The following is a 25289-nucleotide window of genomic DNA, read 5'->3' as shown; positions in this document are numbered from 1 at the left end:
CGTCTTCTTCTGGTAGCAGGACAACGATTGTGTGGTACTTGTTCTAACTTAGTGAACAAGTTAGCCGTAAAAACTTCAGACTTCACAAACAACGTCGGCATATGTTCGAGTCTCGCGTCATGTTTGAGATAAATGTTTTAAAAAACGTGAGAGGAAATTATATCGAAAACGATTTGAAAGAAAGTAATGCTGCAAGTTAAAGACAATAACAATAACTTTGATAGCATATAATCGAGGTAAGAAATATGACAAATTAGTTAGTACATAATGTCTATCTACTTTTAAATATATATATATATATATATATATATATATATATATATATATATATATATATATATATTTTTATAATTTAAATAAAATTTTAATTTGGTCTTATTAATCTAAGTTAATTTATTTAAAATAAATTAGTTTTTATTAGTTTTATCCATATTTATTTTGGAAACATATCCGAGCATATTTATTGAATGGAAATTATTATTCATTTACCAATTTTGGAAAGAAATAAAATAAATAAGTTCTTATTTTGCTTTCAATAAAATAAAAAAAATATTCAATTGGAGGATAGATCATTTTTTATACTTTCGACTAAAAGTTAAAAGTTCGAACCTCTCAATTTCTTTATGTTGTTGAATTCATGAAATAAATATCATGACCTGAAATATGTGTCCTAACGTCCTTATATGAACATATAATTAAGTGGTAGATGACAAATAACAGTAATAATACTGAAAAATGAAAAATCGTAAATACGAGTCAATTGGTCCAGATATTTATTACCATTTCAAGAGTAATTAGCTAAATCTCTCGCCCTTAATTGTTTTAATATAATTTCATAAAATAAATACCATTATTTATTTCCATGATTTTTTTATTCATTTGGGTTTAGGAAATAACATTCCTATTTTTTTAGTATTAACATTTTAAAAATATTTCAATGCAAAGTTAAAATATACATTAAAAGAAATTTAAAAATGTTATTAGACTTAATTTAAATTTTATTATTATTCTAACAATATCCTTACATAATTTATAAATTAATTTAATAATTTGTGTCTATATAACATTTTTTTTTTGTCTTCAATTATTTAATCTTATGTTTTTATCAATTCTATTTATATTAAGTTTATTTGTTTTTTGTTATTATTATTATTTTTTTTTTTTTATAAAAGATTCAAATACACTTATTATTAGTGAAAACTTCAAGGTAAATGTAAAAAATCATCGACCAAATGTCACGTTTTAAAATTTAAGGACTAAATAAAAACTATACTAAAAATTCTATATCCAAAAAAATATTTTTAACAACTCATTTTCTTTTAGTTATGGGAGGGGCTGGAGAGTCGAGTAACCTTAGGTCGTCCAAGATAGAAAAGAAGAGTGTCTCAGAAAGTATTTAGATGGATTCATAGAACAAAAGGAGTAGAAGCATTTGGAAACCTCCTAACCACTTGAGGTTACTCGACTTATGAAGCTTTCTTTACAAGATGATTACAAAAACTTTGGCTAATAGACTTGAAAGATATCTCGACTCCGTGATCTCCCCTGCAACTTTTGTGCCAAGCAAACTGATAACGGATGATGTTATGATTGGCTTTGACTGCATCATGCTCTAAATTTTAGAAGGAAAGGTAAAACAGGAAGTTTTACCTTATTTTATGATTCAAGACCAAGAAGATTCAACAAGCGTTAAATTTTTGTTTACAAAATTAGATAGGCTCGATTCAAACTCCCTCTTACGTGTTTTAAGCTGACTTAGAGTGAGAGATGACCCTTTAGAACTTTAGAAGTGGTACATTTGCAAGGTTGAACTGGAGCGTGAGGTTGCCATAAATAGCACTTGATTGATAAGTGATAACTTTGTTAGCCTTGGCGAGGACATTCTAAACACCCACTAGGGTGGAAAAAGACTAGTGATAAGAAATACGACACTTCAGTTTTGTAACAGTTCAACCTTACTACTAGCAAATATTATCTGTTTTGGTTACGTATCGTTGTCAGTCTCACACTTTTAAAACAAATATTCTAGGGAGAGATTTCCATACCCTTATAAGGAATGTTTTGCAGATATTGTCTGCTTTAGCTCGTTATGCATTTCCATCCGCCTCACGATTTTAAAACGAATCTGTTAGGGAGTGGTTTTGACACCCTTATAAGAAATGCTTAATAGATATTGTCCACTTTGGCCCGTTACGTATCGCCGTCAGCCTCACGGTTTTAAGACGAATCTGCTAGGGAGAGGTTTCCACACCCTTATAAGGAATGCTTCGTTCCCCTCTCCAATCGATGTGGGATCTCACAATCCACCCCCTTAGGAACCAAGTGTCCATGGTAGCATACCACCCGATATCTGGCTTTGATATCATTTGTAATAGCCAAAGCCCACCGCTAGCAAACATTGTCCATTTTGGCCTGTTACGTATCACCATCAACCTCATGTTTTAAAACACGTATGCTAGGGAGAGGTTTCCACATCCAGGAATACTTCGTTCCCTTCTCCAACCGACGTGGGATCTCACAATCCACCCCCTTGAGGGCCCAATGTCCTCGTTGGCACACAGTCTGATATCTTGCTCTGATACCATTTGTAACAGCCAAAGTCCACTGTTATCAGATATTGTCCACTTTGATCAGTCACGTATCACCGTCAGCCTCACGGTTCTAAACCGCGTCTCCTAAGGAGAAGTTTCCACACCCCTATAAAGAATGTTTTGTTCCCCTCTCCAACCGAAGTGAGAACTCACAGATTCTCTTTGTAAAAAGCTCTATCACTTAACAACCTCATCAAACGACTCTACTCATGAATCATCTTCAGACTCCTTAGAGCCTAAAGAACAGTGGAGGATTATTTGGAAGTAGAAAGCTATTCCTAGAGCTAAAATTTGTCCGTGAAAAGTCACTAACAATTCAATCCCCACTAAAATAAATATTCAAAGAAGAGAGATCAACACTAACACCCTTTGTTTGTTTTGCAGGGATAAGGAGTCTAGTGTCACGGTCATGCTCGTCCAGGGCGTGTTGCCCATGGCCGCATGCCCATGACAAGCCAAACCCTTGTCATGTCTTATCATTCTAGTGTTTTTCCTTTTGTAATTCTAGAGCGTATGACGCCTCAAAAATATCATGTCTAGGCCTGCCAGACATAAAACGACTTAGAATGTACTATAGGGGATATGACTAGTTGTCAACTTCTCCCTACCCAAGGTTATATATGCTACGCCGTTGTTGTCTTTCTCTTGCTTGCTTATATAACGTCTCTTTCCAAAATCTCTCTTTCTAACATCTCTCTCTCTCCTCGTTTTCTAAAACCTTCTTTTAAAACCGAGGCTAGAGGCTCGATCATACGTCGCTTGGCCGTAGGCGACGCAAGAACAAATTGGCTTAGCTCACTTGTCGTTGGAAAGTGAGTGCCGCACAATCGCTAGTCCGCTGCCTTCGAAAGTGCGATTGTGTCATCTAGCAGCCATGCCATTTGGATACGCAAATTTTCAACTAAAGTGGGGTTAAAACTTATTCCTAGCTGATATACTTTTATGCTATTTTTACGGAGAATTGGACTATTCAAGATGTGTGGAACATTATTTGGAGTATCTGGAACTATAGGAATCAAAGAAATCAAGCTACTCATTATCCTCAACAAATCAATCTAAGGCTAAAGATCAACACAGTAAGCAGATTCATTCTCAATGTGCAAGAAGATTCAGAACTACAGGAATCGAAGAAATCAAGCTACTCATTGTCCTCAACAGATCAACGCAGTAAGCAGATTCATTCTCAATGTGCAAGAAGATNAGAGCATTCTTGCTATTTTTGATTTCTGAGTTCTACACGAATTCGATTCAGGAACATGGCGGATCGAGACCGAGATTGGGATTTTCATCTCAGAACATTATCCAACATTGCCAGAGATTCTAATGTCGCCAACGATCCCGCCTCCGATCCTAATGTTCTTCTATCAGTGAGTTTCGTTCTTGCTTTCTGTTTGCTTTCTTAGAAAATCATGGAGGATAATGTTTAGTCTCTGTAATGTGCTCTCTTACTATCTTGATTAACGCGAGCTAAACTTTATTGAATCATTCCATACGTGTTTGTGCATGTATTCTCTTTCATTCTTCGAGTCAATGTGTATATATATTGTTAAACTTGACTGGCAATGTTATGGAATTTTCTTCAGGTTAGAAGGCTATATGAATTGTGCAAAGCTGAGAATTCTGAGGATTTGNGTCCTCAACAGATCAACGCAGTAAGCAGATTCATTCTCAATGTGCAAGAAGATTCAGAACTATAGGAATCGAAGAAATCAAGCTACTCATTATCCTCAACTAGATCAATTTAAGGCTAAAGATCAACACAGTAAGCAGATTCATTCTCAATGTGCAAGAAGATTCAGAACTAAAGGAATCAAGGAAATCAAGCTACCGATCATCCTCAACAAATCAATTTAAGGCTAAAGATCAACACAGTAAGCAAATTCATTCTCAATGTGCAAGAAGGTTCAGAACCAAACCTAGTATCAACGAGATCAAAGAATCACGCGAGTCTGAGCAGGCGGAAGGCCCCTCCAGAAGAGCACTGAAAATCAAATGTTGATGCTTATTGGATTGACGCGCAAAATCAACCGGGGAGAATGTGGGTGGATTGTTCGATACTCTTCTGGTTCTTTCATCTACGCTGGAGCCCGTTTGTGCAAATGGACAATGACCTGATGTTATAAGGGAAAACGACTATTGTATTGAAATAATTATAAACATTACAATAATTAATTTTTTAACAATTACCAATCCAACCCACTCGAACTTTGGGTTGATCCAAATTTTTTTTTTAACCCAATTCGACATATGTACACGTCTAGTATGGAGTGTAGCCTTATTCAATTTCTTCAAGATCCAACAGTAGATTGCTCATCTACGGGCTAAAACGCCATTGATCTTGAGTTTAATTTTAACATCACTGACAACCGACTCGAACAAGCAAGACTGGGGCATCTGTCATGCGACCATAAGCAACATGATTTGGACAAACATGACCGTGACATCCTCCACTACTCAATTGGTTGACATTCTTGACAACCGACTCGCACAAGCAAGACTGGGATATCTGTCATGCGACCATAAACAATATGCTTTGGACAAGCATGACCCTGATATCCTCCTGTCAGCTGACTCAGATAAATAAGACTGGGACATTTGTCATGGGACAAAGAAAGCTTCCAGACGTCCTAATGTAAATGTATGAAATTTATATACAAACTTTATGGCTTATGTAATTATACATTTTAAAATTACGACTGAAAAAAAGGGATTAAACCCAAAAAAAAATTAAAAAAAAAAAAACCAGAAAATATAAACAACGTCTCAATTGCAGAGCATTCTTGCTATTTTTGATTTCTGAGTTCTACACGAATTCGATTCAGGAACATGGCGGATCGAGACCGAGATTGGGATTTTCATCTCAGAACATTATCCAACATTGCCAGAGATTCTAATGTCGCCAACGATCCCGCCTCCGATCCTAATGTTCTTCTATCAGTGAGTTTCGTTCTTGCTTTCTGTTTGCTTTCTTAGAAAATCATGGAGGATAATGTTTAGTCTCTGTAATGTGCTCTCTTACTATCTTGATTAACGCGAGCTAAACTTTATTGAATCATTCCATACGTGTTTGTGCATGTATTCTCTTTCATTCTTCGAGTCAATGTGTATATATATTGTTAAACTTGACTGGCAATGTTATGGAATTTTCTTCAGGTTAGAAGGCTATATGAATTGTGCAAAGCTGAGAATTCTGAGGATTTGGTGGCTCGGGTTTATCCTCAGTTTAACAAGATTTTTCAGCGTTCGGTGTCGTCCTTGTCTCAATCTAGAACTTCTAATGGCCTCCTCTTACTGGTGTGTGTGTGTGTGTGTGTGTGTGTGTGTTTTTTTCTTGTTTGAAACCACTGTCGTGCGTTCTTTTCCTCATGAAATCTCATCTCTGATTATTGTTTTATTTGTTTATCCACGATATATTGAAGTGTATTTTATAATGGCTATGCAGTTGGTGATGACTAGGGTAGTGAGAAAGGAACTCATATATTAGAATGTAGGGTTAGTGTTAAGATTTACATGTGTTGGTTCTTTGAACTGACGATCGCAAAAAATGTATGGAATTGATCATGTAGGGCGATCTTGCTAATGCTCGTTCATGTTGTCGAATATCTCTGATTGGATACTGCCATTAACTGGATTGATCTTGACTCAAAAAATAACATTTGGAATTCGATAGTTTGACTGCAAACTGTTTACCGTCTCTTTTGTAACCGTTTTTTGTAATTTGTTTGCTGCAAACCCATTCTTTCAAAGAGATTGACACAGGTCTGTTTTGTCTCAAGTATGAAAACAAGCTTAGAAGTATTTGAAAGATTTTGCATTTGAGGATCATTGGGCAATGTCGCAATCGGGCGTTCCTTTGTGCCAAGAATCATTGTAATGCATGGTCAACTAGGAATGAAAAAGAGTTATATATATATATATATATATATATATATATATATATATATATATATATNGGCTTTTGCTGATTGTTTTGTATGGTTCTTGTGCTGAAGCTTTAGGTTCATTAAATTCAAGGCCAAGTTATTTTTCAAGGAAATTGATGTAGTAGGTTTAGGGATGATAGTCTATTATGAGTTTATATAGTATATATTGATTAGTTTGTCAGTGGTTTACTTAAGGTGCTAGGATGCTTGAAGAATGAACAAAAAAAAGATATTCCCCATTTACTTGTCCAATTGTCTTGCAATTTCTTAGCCTTTAGATTTTAAAGCAAAGGAAATTTGTGCAACTCAAGAGCAAACCTTGGTACTTGTATCTTTTTCATTGTACGTTATTAGCTGATATATGCTATTAAGTATAGGGTCATAAAGTATCCTCTACAATTCAATATCTTGATACTTGTAGATTATTTGTGCCACATATCTTTTACATTGTCTTCTAAGAATTAGATGCAAAGGTGTCGCTATGAATTATCTACAATTATCTTTTAATTATTTTTTTTTTTTTTTCTCTTTTTTATCAGGCCATTCTTCAATTTTTCATTGATTTTGGTGAAGTAGTCTTACATGATGCTGATTCCAGTCTGAAGACCTTTTTCCGTTCATGTCTGAGTCGGTAAGCATCATAAAATCATGCCTTTTAACTACTTGATTTTTTTAATATTCATCAATATATTGGGTATTATAATTCATCGTTGCTCCACTCAAGTTTCTTTTTTTATTTTCAATTTAAAACTTAAAACTTTCATTTGAATTACTTGTGACAGTTAACTTATTTGATGTCAGTACTCGACTTTGAAATTAAGTAAGAGGCTTGGAAACCAAAAAGTAGTAAATTTGCTTGTTGGATAAAATCACGTTTGCTAAAGTGAGGGCTCTATCTTTTGAGGTGTAGAAGTTCATCCCTTTTCACTATTTATTAGTGATCTCGAGAATAGGGCCCCAAAACTCTTGCAACTTGTATTACCTCCTAGAGGAAGGATTAGGAAGGCAGTTCGATATAGACATTTGAGTGGTTACACGTGAGTAACTTACCCTGGCTTCCAACAATACAGGAACCAGCTAGTACAAGTGCTAGCATACAAACAATTAACTACCCAATTATCTAAATCATATACGGCTTACTTTTTGTTGTCACTTGTAAGTGCATCTTTGTATAGCTTATGCTTTTCACGAGGCTTGCACCCTCTTTGAACTTCTTTATCTCTTATTGGATGTTTTCGCTTTATGCAAAAGAGAGAAAAAAATCAAGTCCTAAGATGAAAAGGTGAAGTTCTATTGGACAACTATCTTTTCACTGTGTTATAGCATTTTTTGGTGGAAAACCCTCAGTTCCACATTAGTATATTGATATGTTGGCCATAATACACTCATCAATCTTATTCTAATATGATTACAGTGAGTTTGCAGATCCAATTGTTGCAGAAGCAGTTCTAGAATTTCTGAATACAAATCAGAATAAGTTTCTTACTTCTTTTCCTACATTATTGCCACAGGTATGAGTTGTTGACTTGTTTCTAATTTTTCACTCATACCAGTAACATCCAATTTTATTGTAAATTTTCGTCAGTCTGTTTTTGAAGAACTGAAATGTATACGGTTTTTCAAACACACAGGGGAAACAAATTTTCATTTGTATCAGTGTCATCTTTCCTCAACTTTTTTATTTATTTAGTTATTCTAAACAACACTACATATGAATCTGAAGTAAATGAGACATATCGATATAATATGCTGGTTAAGTGGCACTTTCCTTCCCTTTGGTGGCCACCTAATTGACAAATGTTGCGCTTACCAAGTTTATAGCCACTTACTGTCAAAAGTGATCACGACTGCTGGGGCTTCTTTGGCCATTCACTGATTAGAATTCACTGTGAGACTGGGAGAGAGAGATTTACCTCTAATTCAGATTGATAAATTTGCAGTTCTATCCATTGTTGCTAAAGCTGATTGCTTGGAATGGAGAAAAGTAAGTTGTTAAACAGAAATGTTTTTATTTGACTTCTATTTTCTCAATTTTTTTTTAATTATTTCTACTCCTGGATGAACAAGATCTAGAAATATTAACTTTTTTCTGGGTCAGGATTTTTGGATGTTGGTAATTATTTAAGTGGATGTAATTTGAAGACGAGAGCTAATTGGTGCCGTTGCTTTCTTGCTGCAGGTTAGAGAAACCATTTCTTAGAATCTTTCCAGCATTGATTTCTCCTGGGTCTTTCCTTCCAATGTTTCCATCTGTCATTGATTTCCCTAGTGAGTTCATGTTTTCGGTCATTCCTTCTGTTATTTCCTTTTTGTTTCCGTACTTTCATTACACTGTTATTTGATTCCAAATTTCAACTTCTGTTGGTAATTGATTACAGTTTTGGTAGTCGCATTGGAAAGGGTAGAGCGCAGCTCAGGATCACTAGTGGGAAATAACATAGCTTCAATCCAGAAGAGTAAAGTTCCTGAGGTGATATCAGAATTCAGATCTCCAGAAAGCCCATGGATAAAAGTCCAATTCATAATATGTTATAATCCTCATGTTGTATTGATACAGATGTTACTTGCACTCATGGATGAGGCTTACACTGGTTCAACCATTGGGGATGGAGGAGGAGACTCTGGAACCGAGGCTAGTAGCACAATAGATGTTGCCGATCCTCTCTTCCTCGAACTTTTGAAGGATGAAAATGATGGTCTTTCGGTAGGTGTTCTTTCTCTATGTCTATATTCTGAATTTTAGTGACTGGTTAACTGGAACTATCATAGCAACGATTTAGACTATATTATGGGAACATAATTTAAAATATGTTCACACATACGCACTCGCATTACATTTATAGCATAATTGCTTGTTTTATTTGCATCTTAACCAACGTATTTGATAGAAACATTCCTCATGCTGCTCATTGTCCCTGAATAGTATAGCTTTTAATATGCATCGCTTTGGCTTCAAAACTGCCTGAAGTGCTTGGGAAACTTTGTACCTACAGAATCTTTGTTTTGTAGCTGGATGGCATAACTTTCTTGGGTTTACCTAATATTCTTTCAGGAACGACATTGGAATTCTCCTGGGATGACTGCAGTAATTCAGATTGCAATAAATACTGCTCAATCTGATAGGCTGAAACAAATGCTGAACGTGACACCTCGGATTCTTGATGTCTACTTCTCTGTGGCACTGCAAGATGTCAACAATTGTATGATGCTGCTTTTTGCGATTTCAGTTTGTTCCAGACTTTTTTTTTGTTTATTTTAGTTAGTAGTTATTTTAGCTATTGATATTTTACCTTCCCTTTTCAGCTTTAATCTGTGCATTGATTCCTCTGCTTATGTCAAGAAACTCAACATTGTTACCTGACAAAGCTTTCTCCTATAAGGTGTGCCTCTGAATGTGGATTAAGTTATGTTCTTATTGTTGTTGGCTTTGCTGCGAATGGGTATTACACTTTGTATTAAATCAAATCACTTAGACATGTTTTCTGATTTAATACAATCTTTAGTTGGTCATTCTGATGAGTTTGTTTCTTCATTTTATTTGTTTGAAAGTTTCCCCTTTTATCCATTTTCATATCTGAAATACTACAGATACAGTTGTCTGATCAAGTTCGAATGCATGATGTTTATTTTTGGGACAAGCAGGACGTTTTTTGTTGGTTTTGACCAAAATTGACGTTTTTAGTTGTTTATCTGCAAATTCAAATTCCCTTTTCCCCTTATATTTGTATTTTTCTTTCCTTGAATCTATGATACTACTACTTTTAGGTATTTCTTTTGTTGTCTAGAACATGGATTAACATTTGCAGATCATATTAGAATGTGAGGTTCAGAATTTGAACTTTTTAGGTCTATGTTTGTAGGTTCGTAAGAGGCTCCTAGAATTTATGCTTGCTGCATTTCAGCGGTCTCCGGATTTCATTGCACTTCTCAAGGTAATTTGTACTGATTATTTATGGGCTCCTTGTTTTTGCTAATCAATGACAATGTTACTTCTAATAAGCTTTTCTCCTTTCCATTATAGTTTGTGAAGCACATCCAAACAATTCTGGAGTATGATGAATATTTTATGAATGCATCATATTTTATGTTCGTACATGCTGAGATCTTATTATTGGGTATCTTTTTGTTTCTTATCTATATCAAATTTCAGTTTTTTATTTTACTTTTTTTTTTTTTTTTTTTTTTTTTTTTTTTTTTTTTTTTTTTTTTTTTTTTTTTTTTTTTTTTTNGAAGCCTATAATCAATCGACTTGGTGAAGCATATGACAACCCTGCAAAGGTTGTTGCTTACATCTCTTATCCAGTAAAACAGATAAATGCTGCAACTGATTGTTGAATTACTTCCTCGTTTCATCTTTGTAGACAGAACTAGCACTGAAATTGTGTTGGGCCATTGGAGAACACGGTGGCGGTGGCAGATCTCACAAAGATGCAGCCCGTGAACTTTTCGAGAGCTTAGAGTTGCTTTTATACGAAAATCTTTTATCGAGGTATGCTTTACGACAACTACCCTTGCATTCATTTTCAAAACTTTCCAGTTTTAATCTGCTGCTTCTCTTTGGTTTGCTTCCAAAGTCGTTTAGGTTTGAGACAGGACTCGGGTGATAATTCCAGTGGTGAAAGCTTCAGAAAGTCATCGCAGTCAAGGCTTCTTTGTTTTGTTATTACTGCAATTGCAAAACTTGCAACATACCACCGTGAATTACTACCGAGAGCACGGGTCTCATTGGGAAAGGTCTCTTTCTCCGCATTTAGCATTTAAAAATTTGGGCTGGAAGGATCTCAAAGTCTTGTAACTCTGTCCAAAATGATCAATGTTCTTTCATCTCTCTCCCCACCTTCTTGTTCTTGCTGCTCCTAGATGCAGGGGATTTGCAGAGAAGGTAAAATGGATATAAGTTGTTGACACTGCTGAATTAAATTACATGAACAGGTAGCTCGATCTCGAACCTCAGATGCGAGAGTCTGGACTCGAGCTCACGACTATCTAGGACTATTGAGTGACACTGGAATTTCGTTATCCATTTTGGGGCCTTCGAAACCTGCCAGTAAAGAAGCACATAACCCAGGCACTGTCAACTGGAGTCAAGGTGGAACTAAGATGGTTGCGCACATTCCATTTTACATTCTCCACGAACAAGGTCACCTTCTACTTCTCCTTGGAAAAAACAGAGTAACCAATATCATGTAGACTAAGCCATGGATACTAATACTTCTCTTGCAGGTCCTCCTTTCCATGATTTCTCATTTTCAGATATTCTTCCAAGGAGATGATGAACATGAACTCATCCAGCTTTGCTCGTCTCAATGTCGTCAACGTTGCCGTTGAGAAATTGAGGTATTGTACCTTGTAGGAGTAATCAAATTCGACGCTTTCACATAAGAAATTGCGGAGAGTTTTTCCTCCACACTCAACAAGGAAAAGGGATGAAACCTATATGTAAATTATTACATAAACAGCTTGAAAGCCATTTATTTCAGCTTATATTGGGTGTCAAACTTCACCCATCTATAAGCACTTGTAGTCCTAAACACAGCAAGACAAGGTTTTTTCATACCAAGTATTACAATTCCTTATTTAAAATTGTTCTACTTGGAAAGCCTGTTTGATTGAGGCTACAGTTTCATTCATAATCCTATGCATGGAAACCATTGAATCAAATGGGATCCTTTCAGTAATTGAATGATCAACGATGTTGAGGGCCACTGTCACGATGCTACCATCAGCTTCAATTTCCTGTCCATTCATTTTCAGGTTATCTGGAAGGACAACAAAACCAGAAGACAAGATAGCCACATTATCTGGGTTTCCTCCACGTAAGAGTATCGACATGGCAAAGAGATCAACAGGTGCATAGACTATATAAGATCCCGTTGCGTCGAAGTAACTCTCTTGCAGGTAGAAGATCTCGACTTTTCTCGGCGAAGACTACAAATATGGTAACTTTTCAAGTTAAATTTTGAAGAGTTAAAGTGTTGCTGTGTAGGAAAAAAAAAAAATGAATCGACAAACTTACGTTCACTTGAATTATCGACACCCGGTTTCTCGAGTCGTTTCCATTGATAATGCAGGCAAGTTCCGTGATGACGTAACCAAATGAAAGGATGTCCCACTGCATATATGAACGTAGCTGTTGAGAACTAGTAGCATGTACAAACTTTGATAAGACCTATTTGAAGAACCTGTGAACTTATGAAGTCTCGAACTTCCCCAAAGTCGGAGAAGTATTGCACTAATCTCAACATTACCTAGCTCGAACTATTTAGCTTTCATCATGAATTAGCTTCTTGTTCATGATATGGTTAAATGTTAGTGATATTTACGAAAACGAACCTTATATAACAATGCAAACTTGAATAACGTACCTTGTTTCGAGACTTCTCATGACGAAGGAACTGGAAAACTTCATTCGGATTGTTCGGAACTTGAGCTGAAGTAGTGAAGATCACCGATGTACACGGAGGACGTCCAGGATCATTCTCTTTGGCTTTCTGGGTCATAACCCTAATGTCATGAGGTCCAGGAATGGGAATTTTCATCCATGGATTTTCTTTAGAACCACTCACAACATTATAAAAGGTCCTTGTCATTCTCTCAGCCAACTTCAACACACTAAGCCTTCCAGCTTGTAGTATTGAAACTACATTAACATCATCAAAAAAAAAAAAAAAAACATGTTATAAGGTTCGGTTGGATATACTCATTTACGTGTTTATCGGTCCCTCAATTTAAAAAAGTTTCAGATAAGTCCTCAAAGTTTTAACCTTGTGTCTTATTGGTTCCCGAACTTTCACTTTTATGTCTAACGAGCCCTGGATCTATTAGAAATCCATATAAAAATTCAGGGACTAACTTGAAATTTGAACTAATGACGGGAATTAGAATATGAACGTATGGAAAAGTTAAGTACCCCCATTGATTGTTGAAGTGCTCTTGGCCTCTAAAGTAGTTTGCCAAATGCAGTGTCTAACCAGAGAAGCAACCCATCTCTTTGCACCAAATGCCAAACCAGAGTTGATATATGGTTGGAACATTGGTTGAACACATCTGTTGTCAACTTCCACATGCTCAACCCACATGACCTAAACAAAATATTCAAACAACAGCCCTAAATTATCAAGTGATTTTGTAAGAAGAAGAAGGATATCAATGGAAAAAGATCAATGAAACGTTGACGAGGAATAAGAAACAACAGGTACTTAACACGGGTTTTTCTTTACATAAAAGAGAAACCAGAATAAAAAAAAAAACGAAGAATAAGACATGAGAAATAACATGTTCCAGAAAACGTGGAATAGGAATGTAATAGCCCAAGCCCACCGCTATAAGATATTAGATATTGTACTCTTCGAGCTTTTCCTTTTGGGCTTCCCCTCAAAATTTTGAAAACCCATATACTAGGAAGAGGTTTCTCCACGCCCTTATAAAAAATGTTTCGTTTCCCTCTTCAAATGATGTGGGATCTCAGAAAAAAAGAACAAGTACTAAATACGTGGAATAAGCTAAGAAACAAGAAACAACAGGTACTAAATACGAATTTTTTTACTACAAAAACAGAAACATGATTAAAAAAACGTGGAATAAGAAACAAGAAACAAAAGTATCGAACACAGATTTTTTCTTTTCATAAAAGAGAAACAAGAATAAAAAAGATTTTTTCTTTTCATAAAAGAGAAACAAGAATAAAAAAAATAAAGCATAAGACATAAACATGTTCCAAAAACATCAAATAAGAATGAAACGATCCCAAGTCCACTACTAGCAGATATTGTCCTTTTTAGACTTTTCCTCAAGGTTTTTAAAACACGTTTGCTAGAGAGAGGTTTCCACACCCTTATAAAAAAAGGTTTCGTTCCGTTCCGTTCTCCAACCGATGTGGGATCTCAGACAGAAACAAGAAACAAGAAACAACAAGTACTAAACACGGTTTTTCTTTCAACAAAAAGAGAAACATAATTAAAAAGAAAAACGTAGAATAAGAAACAAGATGCAAGATCAAAACAACGAGAGACAAGAAACAAGAACTTGAACCGTAGGTATTTAAACTCAAACCAAGAAACGAGAAACAATTATCGAAAAAGAGAGACAATACGATACTCGAAGCTCTAAGTATATGCTACGATACTCGAAGATCAAGAAAGAAAAAGAAAAAAAACCTTAGAGATTCCATCAGGACATGCTTGGATCAAACAGCCAGAGGGTTTTCTACAAAAGCCAATGGATGGATAAGGGAAGAGATCTTCCAAGGAAATATCAACAACTCCCCATGTGTATGGAGCTAATTGCTTGCAAAACCTCCCAAAGTAGCTCTCTCTTGTCTCCACAAGTGGTGAGGCGAGCTGAAACTCAGCTGTCATCTGCCCACAAAAACCCCAACATCATTAAAAAAAACAAAACAAAACAAAACATACAACCAACCTTATCCATAAAAACCCTAATTTCTGATCATGTCCAACGGTATTTTCAGACATGTTCTTACTAAGAGTATACGAGAAACGTACCGGAAATATACGAAGAGAATTACATGAAACCATACCAATATAGAGCGATATGAGAGCAATAGGTTTGTTGGGGTTCGACCAAACGTACCATGTCGTATGAAAATTTAGAAACCGTCGAAGATTTTTAAAATTTTGAGCTACTTTCAAATCTAATCCAAGTTTTTATTTTTTTAAAAAAATTTAGAATTTGACAAAAAAATAAAAAAAATTTAATTTTCTTTTAGAACGAGGAGAACCCTGTAATAAGAAGTTATCGAACCCAACATACCTCTTAAAAAATTAAATGATAATGAAGTGATGATGTAATGATGATGTTCTTGTTGTCGAAGAACGAAAATTAAATTTGTGTTACCACTTGCAAAGTTCCATCGTAAGTCCCTCCCGGTCCCATTGATGACCACATTTGAAGAATTGCTGCTCTTGAAACAATGTCGGAGAAGACAAGTGACCATTGTTCCTAAGAAAGAACGAATGAACGAACAAACAAACAACGTTAAAACTCTAAAAAGAAAAAATCAAATAAAAAAAAAACATAAACAACTAACCAAATCCATCAAAAACCCAACAATGCTGAGTGGATCCATTTTGACAAATTCAGTTTGTCTTGAAAACTCAGTTTGAAGATAGTGTTGTTGTTGTTGTTGATTGTCTTTAAAGCCCAAATTTGTGTTGTTGTTGATGTTGGATTCAGTGTCGGATTTGGTGTTGAAAAGATCGAAGTCAAGAAGGCTGGAAGAAGGAGGCTCTCCAACCTCAACCATTTTCATTATATCCAACAATGTATAGTAAGATTCAGCTTCTTCATTTTGTTGGGGCATCCATAGAGGATCTCCATCAAGAGCTGCTTTTATGAGCTCGTCCATCGCCGTGTCGGCCAGGTCGGCGATTCTCGAAAAGTTTGCCTCCGTGCACACCGACACCGCCATCAGAAGGTCGCTCGCTCTATGGAGCTCGTTACCTTTTACATTCGAGTTTGAGTTTGATGCTGATTTATCGAAGATGTTAAAGTTTGAAGCACATTGAGGAGAGTTGGATGTGTGAGAAGAGCCAGCACCTTCATTGTATTGTGGGTAATTGTTGTCCATCTGTGATTATGAACATAACATAAAACTATCACATTCCGAAAAATCGAAAGACGAACACGTGAAGGAAAAAATAAACTAATAATTAATAATAAAACATTATACAGATCAAGAGATGAACGCGTTAAGAAAAAATTACTAACTGGGTAGTTGTAATACTTATCAAAAGATGAACATGTCAAAGAAAAATCATTAACTGATTAGCAGTAACACGTTACGAGAAAACTACTAACTAGTTAGCTACATATATACATATCAAGAGATGAACACGTTAAGAAAAAACCACCAACAAGTTAGTAGTAATACTTATCAAAAGATGAAAAAGTGATGAACACATATCAACCGATGATGAACAAGTTAAGAAAAAGACAATAACTAGTGAGTAGTAACACGTAATTATGAAAAGATGAACATGTTAAAGAAAAAAAAAAAGATTGACTAGCTAGTAGTGACACGTTAGGAGACAATCACTAGCTAATTAGCAACATATATACGTATCAACAGATGAACAAATTAAGAACAAAAATCACTAACAAATTAGTAGTAACACATACCTATCAAAAGATGAACACGTTAAAGAAGAAATAAAATTTGTTGTTCTCGTACACGTACTTAAGTAACACATACGTAAGATTTGTTGTTCTCGTATAGTTTTTGTAGATTTCGTTTAGGGTTTGAATCCTCTTATATTAAAAATAAAATATTTCGATCAAATTTGATAACGTTTTCATTTCGAAACCCTAGTCTTATAAATCACAAAAAAAAAAAAAAAAAAAAAAAAAAAAAAAAAAAAAAAAAAAAAAAAAAAAAANGAAGTATTATAAAGTTTTAAAAGAACAAGATTAGGGTTAAAAAGAGATGATGATGAACATGCATGATCCTCTTCCATTTCTCCCAGAAATCAAAAATCAAACTTGATTCCTCAATTTCTTAGAGATTCTAGGTCAAGACATGACTAAGGGCTTTCCCCCTTCGTTCTTCGTGTTCTTCATGTTCTTCGTGTTCTTGTTCTTTATATTTAGTGAAGAATCATAACTTGACCTAAATAAAAAACATGCAACAAGGTTAAAAATTTTAGGGTTTTTTTCCACCAAATGATCATAATCATGAACTAATTCCTCAATGTTTCCCCCTTTTCCTTCTCGGTTGTTTTTGTTCTTCGTGTTCTTGTTTGTGTTCTTCGTGTTCTTGTTCGTGTTCTTATTTTTTTTAAAAGAAGAATCAAAACTTGACCTAAATTTAAAAAAAAAAAAAAAAAAAAAAAAAAATGCAACAACATCAAAACGGGTTTAAAAAATTAGGGTTTTGATGAAAATCAAACGAAGATTTTACCTTCACAATCCCTTGAACCTTGAATTTCTTGCAGTAAATCCCTGAAAAGATCAAAATCAACTCAAGAACAAAGATCAAAAAAAAAACAAAAAAACAAAACAAAACAAAAAAACAAAAAAACACAATACCCTTTGAGAATTATGGATCGAAATGGGTATATTGTGAGTGAATGAAGAAGGTGTTAATATATATAGTGAAAAAAATGCCTCGTGGTTTTTGCCTGACCGGAGAATACGATGAACATGTTCAGCTTTGTGGACTGTGGGTTTCCATATATGATTTTTCCAGTCAGGGTTTCCAGATGAACTGCACTCCTGCCCACGTGTCACATCTGACGTGGCTCTTCTTTTCACTCTCATTGGCTCTTTACTCTCCTCTAAACGCTTCTCTTCAGGATTCTTCACTCTTTCTTCCTGCCTTCAAAACTCTTACGTGGCACTTACCTTTATCAAACTATAATATATATATATATATATTTTTTTTAATTCAATTACTTATTTGATGTAAAAATTAAAATATAATTAACAAACTTATATCTCATAAATAATTAATTAATTTCTTTTTAGAGATTTTATTTGAATTTTAGTTTGGATTTAAAAAACCGGATCTCGTTGGTAGTCAATAGAGCTGGTTCGTATAAGGGGTAGTGCCCCCGACATAGGGTCACTCCATAAGTGAGTTGAGTTCAAATAAATGAAAATATTATAAATTGGGTCAGTTCCATCGGTTTCTCTAAAGATAGATTGGATTGAACCGAACAAACCCGAATTTATTGTTAACCCGATAATGTAATTTCGATTATGGATGTACAAATATTGTTATGTGCGGATCTATTCAATACTGGAATCAGATCTGCTATTAATGTGGGTATTTCCGTCTTTAGAGTAGGATCTGCAGCTTAAATTAAAGTCGAACAAATATTATTATCTGCGGATCTATTCAATGCTGGAATCAAACCGGTTATTAATGTGGGTATTTCCGTCTTTAGGTAGGATCTGTAGCTCAAATTAAAGCCATGAAGCTGACAAGTAAAAATTGGAATTGGCTCAATTTGTCGAATTAGAAGCCTTTGCGTAATTGACTTCTGATCTCGATAAAGCAATTGGCAAGAGGTCAACGATTACATGAGTTGCTCAAACAATCCCAATGAACCCCTTTCACAGTACAAGAATAGATAATTACTATTTATACCGGAGAACCAACTCAATCATGATTGGGTTGGGTTGAGTTCATTCTCGATTGAAAATTTTACAATTTGAACCATTAGGGTTAGATCTAAAAACGTCTCAACCTGACCTAATCCAACCCACGACACTCGTGTATATAGACTAGGTTAAAAAGAAGAAAATAAAATAAGATCCGACTTTCGAACACTTTAATAATACTCGTAAAATTATTGCAATATCTAAATACTTAAATTGCATCACTATTGATTAATTTTAATAAATTTTCCATTTATTAAACTAATCACATAGCAATTAGTATTAATATATTTTAATCAAATCAAATCTGAGTAAATCTTCAAACTTAAGAATGTCATAAGAGAAATAAAAAGTCAAAGATCAAAAGTCAAAGATAATACAAATTTATTAAGAAATTAAAGAAATTCATCACTCTTTACACATCATGCTGAATGAGAACAAATAATAATAATAATAATAATAAAATCAATTTATGATAAATATTAAAATATTATACGGGTTTGGAAAATGCTTTCAAAAATAATTTTCTATGATTAAGCCACCAAAAAGAAACGTGCACGTTATCGGTATCTGTAGTAACTATCAATTGTTGTAAGTCTTTCAGAACCATCATGTAACAACTCATACCCAAGATTCGGCGTCTATGTGCCCTGGTATTCCCCTGCATCCCTTGCAACATGGTCAACTTACCTACTGCTCGTTTCTTAAGAATGAAGACTATTCCTATAAGCCAACACGAGTTCTTTCAGCATGTTTTGTCTTTACTTCAAAGTCACCAACATAAAATTACTCAAAATAAAACATTTATATTGATTTGAAAGATGTTTTGTCAGGTATTCACGTGTTTTATCCTCATTATCATGTGAATTGAAAATGATGTTAGTGATTGGCATGGCTCTGATGAGAATGTTTGCAAAATCCACCTAAATGGTGTGAAAGTTATTTTATTTATAATCAAATAAATTACAAAGATATGGAAAGAGTAATAAATGGAAAGAACAACTTATAGTAAAATATCATATGGTAAATTATAATTTAGTATTAAATATCCTTACCTGGACGAAAAAACATAAAATGTGTTCTTTTGTAACATGTTTTTCTATCGTTTGTCACATAAACTCGTACTTTTCAACGACGAACATAAATTTAAATTTTATTAAAATTAGGAGGTAAAGATTTATTTAATTAATTACTTAAATTTTAACTTAAAGAATAATAATTAGAAGAACATTCCAATTTTTATGCTTGGATTCTCTCGATATTGAATTCAAAGTGGGAATTTGTTTATTTAGTTTAGTGCATCTGATGACGTGTAAAAGTTAGTTAATTATGTTCTAAATTTTATTTTTTTTAAAAAAAACATTCATTAAAAATTGATTTAGACAAAAATAATTATGTTTTGTTTTTTAACCTTTGACAATGAAAGTCACTAATTTAATAATAATAATAATAATAATTTTTAAATTTCCTCGTCAGCAGATACGACACAACTTTATAAAAAAATATAATTTGAATTTTCGTTATTTTTTTATTATATTATTCTATCTGAAGTCAATATGATAATCATTAATTCATCCAAATTTTCCTTAAAAAAATGTTATAAAAAAACACCAGGGCCTTGTCGTTTTAACATTTGAAAAAATAAATTTGTTTGTTATTATAAAAAATAAAAATTAAGATTATTTGTGTAACCGTGCATACCCAAGATTCATATCATAATTTGAAATCTGGATTCGGTACTTATACACCTCGGTATTCCGCTATATTCCCTAAACCGTTACATGGTCACAAGCCACTGAATCTTTACGAGTGTTCTTTACCGATAGAATTATTTTAAGAATTTTTTCCTTCATCCATGCATTAAAATTCCGTCGTTGAACCCCTTTAAATGTCGTCTATATTTGTTTATCCCGACACTGCAATTCTCCTCTTCTTAAGAACTGGAGTCTCTAAAAGTCACCTAATCTTTGAACAGCTCGGGATAGGATACTCTTTATGTCATCTTCTATTTCCCAGATTACCCTAATCTTATCTTAGTTTTTGTTCATGCTTAGATTCAAATCTATAAATCACTTTATAGCTCTAATAAGAATATCCAGTAGGACGAGAATACTAAATTTTATTCTTGAGGGCATTTTCGTCATTGGGTATGTAAATCTCTAACACGCAAATCATACTCTTGAATTAAACGTCCTAATCATGAATAATTATTATATTATTATACGTTTTAACATTATTTTTTTGTGTAACAAATTGGGTCTGAACATGGTAAATTCCAACCTCAAAAAAAAAATGCAGGTTAATTACGGCTGAGTTATGCTCACCCGTGAATTATAAGATTGAAAAAGACATTAGTAAAACATAGGAGAAAATAAGAATTTTGTACTCAAAAAACGATTGATATTAACCGCCGCAAATCATGACTTCAATTTAGAAACAGTAAAATAAAGTTGTCCCCACATAAAGTCATCGAATTCAACTACGGTAACATTAATTTTTACTTTCATTAAGTCGAACGCATTAAGTTGATAGTTCAAAACAGTTTCATATGTTAATATGTTTTTTTATTTCAATATCTAACAGTAAAATCTTAAATTTATAATTTAATTAGCGGTAAGATCTCATATGGGTTGGAGGAACAAAGTATTCTTTGTAAAAGTGTGGAAATCTCTTCTTAACAGACACATTTTAAAATCGTGAGGCGTAGAACGATACGTAACGGGCTAAAGAGTACCATATCTGCTAATTGTAGTCTCAAGTTGCTATAGTTGGTATTATAGTCGGTCACTAGACAGTGCAAAGTATTGGTTGGAGTAGGGTTAAACTCTCTCCATACTAGATGTATAATGGGGAAGCCCAAAAGGAAAAATCCAAAAACCTTGAACGGAAGCTCGGAAGGGAAAGCCCAAAGAAAACAATATTTAGACGAGTATCGATTTCGATGCATAACTTTGAAAGATGCATTTTAAAACTGTGAGGCTAACAACGAAACGTAACAAGCTAAAGTGGACAATATCTACTATGCTATGGACAAGATCGACTATCAATCACTCAGAGTGTTACATTAACTAGGAGTAGCTCTCCCATTGATAAAATTTATTTTTTCTCACATTATTTTAATCAAAATTGTTTTTTTTTTTTTTTTTTTTTTTTTTTTTTTTTTTTTTTTTTTTTTTNAGAAAAGTAAAGGTAATTTACTCTGACTAAGAAAAGCTAGAATTAAAAGTAACTATTTATACCAATAAGGAGCTGTGCATCTTCCTAGATGTCTAAATCACAGGAACCATAGGATGATCTCTCGGGATTTTTCCACGAAACATGTAAGTGATGACAAAACATGTTGAAAAGACCTGTATTAGTTTGTAGGGATAGTCTTCACTCCTAAAAACAAAAAGTAAGTAATGTGACCATCTCACACGAGATATCAGGGTCATCGGTGCCGAATCAGAATTCATTACAATAGAAACCTCTAGTAAAATGCCCACCCGTAACCCAGCAGATAAAGTACATTACATAGTCCGTTTAAGGGATTGGTGACTTACCCATTAAGTGACTTTGGCACTGGACGTTCCAAAAATGGGGTACTATCGAGTCGGGTGAATTCAATAATAGGCACCTGTTGGCATTTCAGCCTTCCTTCTCCTTTCAGGGCCTACCCGCCGTATTTTTTTATCGTGAATATCTAAAAATTTTAAAATTGTGATCCAAATCTTTAACATGGGAAGTTATTAAATTTTATTAAAAGTAAATAAATTAAATTTTCTCTCTCTTAATTGCAAGAATAAACCTATATATCCAAAGTGCGAATTTCCCAAAACAAGAGGGACCAAGATGCAATTTTGGAACTTTCCATACCATTATTTATAACTTCCCTTCAAAACCCCATTCTTCATCTCTCTCTCTTTCCTTTATGGCCAAAGAAAACTCCACCAGTAACTCCGTCTGCCACGGCGGCGATCAGTCGCCGGAGGAGAGTGGCTGGACCATCTACTTCCAAGATTTCCTCAACACCAACCACCCTACTCACTATCCTGCCTCCTCTTCATCTCATCCGTCGCCCGATCAAAGCTACTCCGTCGCCGACGCCGCCTCCTCCATCGCCAATCACAAACTACCCGTCGACGACAACCGAGCTGCCATGGATCCCAATTTGAGCTGCAAAGATCATATCAACCTTTTCAAGAGAAGGAAGATGATCAAGGAGTTGTTGGTTGAAGATGAAGCTTTGGAGGATACAGCTAGCTCTCCGGTTAACAGTCCAAAGGTAAAAAATTTAATTATGTATTAATGGTTAAAAATATGAATAAGTGATTGAATTTCCCCGAACCCGAGTTTGAGTTAACAAATCTCGGGTTTTGTCTAATGGGTTTTCTTGGACGTGAAAATATGCAGGTTTCTGATACAAATTTCTTCAGTAAAAACCCGAGATACAACGAGAACCGGATAAAGGTATGGAAGTACATGGACGAAAATGATATTTTAATTTTTTAAAAAAGAAAATGATGGAAGTGTTGTTATTTTGGGCAGGTAAATGAGAGAAGAGAAATGGGTTTAGTAGGAATTGGAAATGAGTACAAAGAGTTGAAGAGAAGAGGGCTTTGCTTGGTACCTTTGTGTATGGTAATGAATTATTTGGCTCAATAATTGCTATCTCTCTCTTGTTTGTGTGCATATTCATTGGATGAAGGCTATTGTGTATGATACAATGTCTAACACTTTGGTGTATCATTATTGTAATCAAATCAATGCATTACAATATTTATGTTCTTATCATCTTGGTCTGAATCTTGGATATGGGTGTTGCGAATAGTATTAGAGTGATGCGTTTCCTAATAAGATGTAGTTTGAGAACGAACCCAGATGGAAGTGATGTAGTTTGAGAACGAACCCAGATGGAAGTTCGAACCCAGATGGAAGTGATGTAGTTTGAGAACGAACCCAGATGGAAGTTCGAACCCAGATGGAAGTGATGTAGTTTGAGAACGAACCCAGATGGAAGTTCGAACCCAGATGGAAGTGATGTAGTTTGAGAACGAACCCAGATGGAAGTTCGAACCCAGATGGAAGTGATGTAGTTTGAGAACGAACCCAGATGGAAGTTCGAACCCAGATGGAAGTGATGTAGTTTGAGAACGAACCCAGATGGAAGTTCGAACCCAGATGGAAGTGATGTAGTTTGAGAACGAACCCAGATGGAAGTTCGAACCCAGATGGAAGTGATGTAGTTTGAGAACGAACCCAGATGGAAGTTCGAACCCAGATGGAAGTTGGTGGGTATGTGATGTTGACTTCTGTCAATTGAGAGGAAAACGTCGACGAGTAAAAACCGGCCGAATGAAATCTTCTTAGAAGAAAAAAGAATAACCGAATAAGAAAATGGCCAGAAAACATTAGGCTCTTCCATTAAACGGGGTTAATTCAGATTTTGAAAAGTAAAAAACAACTCACGAAAGGTAAGGAAACCATAACTTTTTATCTAGGATCATATTTGAAATGAAAACGGATTTGAGGATAGGATGCTTTAAAAGAGTTTAAAACGAATGGAAAGTTACTACTTATACTAATAAAGTGCACTTCCGTTTTCGGTGGTTCAATCAGTGAATATTTTTACTCTTAGAAGCTAGGAGTAGGTAAGGTGAGTATGTCGTTCGGGATGTAGGAGAATACTGGGGTCATCAACCGTGGAATCTAAATTCTGGGTATGTGGCGTTACAAATGAAAAATAAATATTAACATTGAAAAGTTATATTAATCTATGGACATTCATGTTCAAACGCCTCATGCTTCAGATTTGGAATTCATATTCGACATTTAATAGCACAGACATTCTCCTATGACATGGTCATGATATGTACTTATCTCTATAGACCAACACAAACGTTAGTAGTGTTCTTAGCGTTCTTTGTCGTCGTTCTTATGCTTACGAGAAAATTTATAGAAAATCATTCAACATAGAATTACTCCAAAGCTAAGTCGACTTAATTTTGAGGTTTTTACGATTGAGCTACCGAAAAAGGAGATGCACCTTATTGGTATAGACAGTAACTTTTAATTTTTTAAAAGTTTTTCTTAGTCATCCTATTCTCATACTCGCTTTTATTCCGATATGATCTTGGTTCATTCATGTATCTCTCCTTTACTCCGGTGTCATGTTAAAACATATATATTTTAAACCAAAATGTCAGATATCCAAATTATACAGTAAAACATTAATTTCTTCTACCGTTCAACAAGAGACGTATAACATACACCACCTGTGAAGTTATTCATCGATTCAACTTTCTTTTAAATTTCTTTAGGGAATAAAGGGTGTTCTCGAACTCGAATGTTCGGGTCGCCAAAAAAATTACATATTTATAAAAGTAGAACTCATATTTTATACAAAATAGGGTGCAACCAGCAATTTTGTAGAATAGGAGGACTAAAAGAAAATTTTTTGTTGAAGATTCCTTCCAATTTGATTATTTTTTATTCCATAATAGGTCCAACAATTTTTCTTTATTTAAATAATGGACTTGAGAAATTTCTATAAGAATATTTTGCTTTTGTATTTTAATATGAAAAAAAAGGAGCAAGTTACATGATAAAGTTAATGTTTTTTTCAAAAAAGAAAAAGTATCTTGAGCTGACGGCCATACGTAACGAGTCAAATCGGACA

The 25289-nt window shown here is 34.5% G+C and overlaps 3 protein-coding genes and 1 long non-coding RNA gene across 7 annotated transcripts; 2 read left to right on the top strand and 2 right to left on the bottom strand.

Moving 5' to 3' along the window:
- Positions 1 to 1383: 1383 nt before the first annotated feature.
- LOC111789171 lies at positions 1384 to 4690 on the bottom strand. The gene is made up of 2 exons (XR_002814280.1): positions 4508 to 4690; positions 1384 to 1612 (listed from the first exon to the last, which is right to left on the bottom strand). It is a non-coding gene; the product is annotated as an uncharacterized LOC111789171 (long non-coding RNA).
- Positions 3815 to 12513, top strand: LOC111789170 (AP-5 complex subunit zeta-1-like). 3 transcript variants are annotated; one of them, XR_002814279.1, is made up of 17 exons: positions 5359 to 5528; positions 5745 to 5885; positions 7054 to 7145; positions 7929 to 8025; positions 8455 to 8498; positions 8694 to 8782; positions 8893 to 8984; positions 9072 to 9218; positions 9567 to 9714; positions 9818 to 9894; positions 10375 to 10445; positions 10744 to 10792; positions 10876 to 11003; positions 11089 to 11248; positions 11447 to 11654; positions 11738 to 11851; positions 12269 to 12513. XR_002814279.1 is itself a non-coding variant. In XM_023669832.1 (16 exons), the coding sequence occupies exons 1-16, from the start codon at positions 3848 to 3850 to the stop codon at positions 11785 to 11787; spliced, it is 1704 nt and encodes a 567-aa protein (XP_023525600.1). In that variant the 5' UTR covers positions 3815 to 3847; the 3' UTR covers positions 11788 to 11841. The 3 variants fall into 3 exon arrangements, 2 of the variants coding, with proteins under 2 accessions (XP_023525600.1, XP_023525601.1); XM_023669832.1 differs by lacking the exons at positions 5359 to 5528; positions 12269 to 12513 and adding an exon at positions 3815 to 3958 and having other exon boundaries at positions 11738 to 11841; XM_023669833.1 differs by lacking the exon at positions 12269 to 12513 and having other exon boundaries at positions 10375 to 10446; positions 10745 to 10792; positions 11738 to 11841.
- Positions 11942 to 17653, bottom strand: LOC111789169 (homeobox-leucine zipper protein MERISTEM L1-like). Of its 2 annotated transcripts, XM_023669829.1 has the most exons (10): positions 17558 to 17653; positions 17430 to 17470; positions 15561 to 16100; positions 15368 to 15472; positions 14671 to 14871; positions 13425 to 13596; positions 13279 to 13332; positions 12880 to 13154; positions 12531 to 12626; positions 11942 to 12442 (listed from the first exon to the last, which is right to left on the bottom strand). In XM_023669829.1, the coding sequence occupies exons 3-10, from the start codon at positions 16098 to 16100 to the stop codon at positions 12092 to 12094; spliced, it is 1794 nt and encodes a 597-aa protein (XP_023525597.1). In that variant the 5' UTR covers positions 17430 to 17470; positions 17558 to 17653; the 3' UTR covers positions 11942 to 12091. The 2 variants fall into 2 exon arrangements, with proteins under 2 accessions (XP_023525597.1, XP_023525599.1); XM_023669831.1 differs by lacking the exon at positions 13279 to 13332.
- A 4850-nt stretch (positions 17654 to 22503) lies between these two features.
- LOC111789041 (vascular-related unknown protein 4-like) lies at positions 22504 to 23401 on the top strand. The gene is made up of 3 exons (XM_023669658.1): positions 22504 to 22895; positions 23024 to 23080; positions 23159 to 23401. The coding sequence occupies exons 1-3, from the start codon at positions 22542 to 22544 to the stop codon at positions 23273 to 23275; spliced, it is 528 nt and encodes a 175-aa protein (XP_023525426.1). The 5' UTR covers positions 22504 to 22541; the 3' UTR covers positions 23276 to 23401.
- Positions 23402 to 25289: the final 1888 nt, after the last annotated feature.

Source organism: Cucurbita pepo, chromosome LG02, assembly GCF_002806865.2.
Source record: "Cucurbita pepo subsp. pepo cultivar mu-cu-16 chromosome LG02, ASM280686v2, whole genome shotgun sequence".
Taxonomy (NCBI): Eukaryota; Viridiplantae; Streptophyta; class Magnoliopsida; order Cucurbitales; family Cucurbitaceae; genus Cucurbita; species Cucurbita pepo.
The sequence above is the reverse complement of the archived record's forward strand: the minus strand, read 5'-3'. Positions and strand labels throughout refer to the sequence as shown.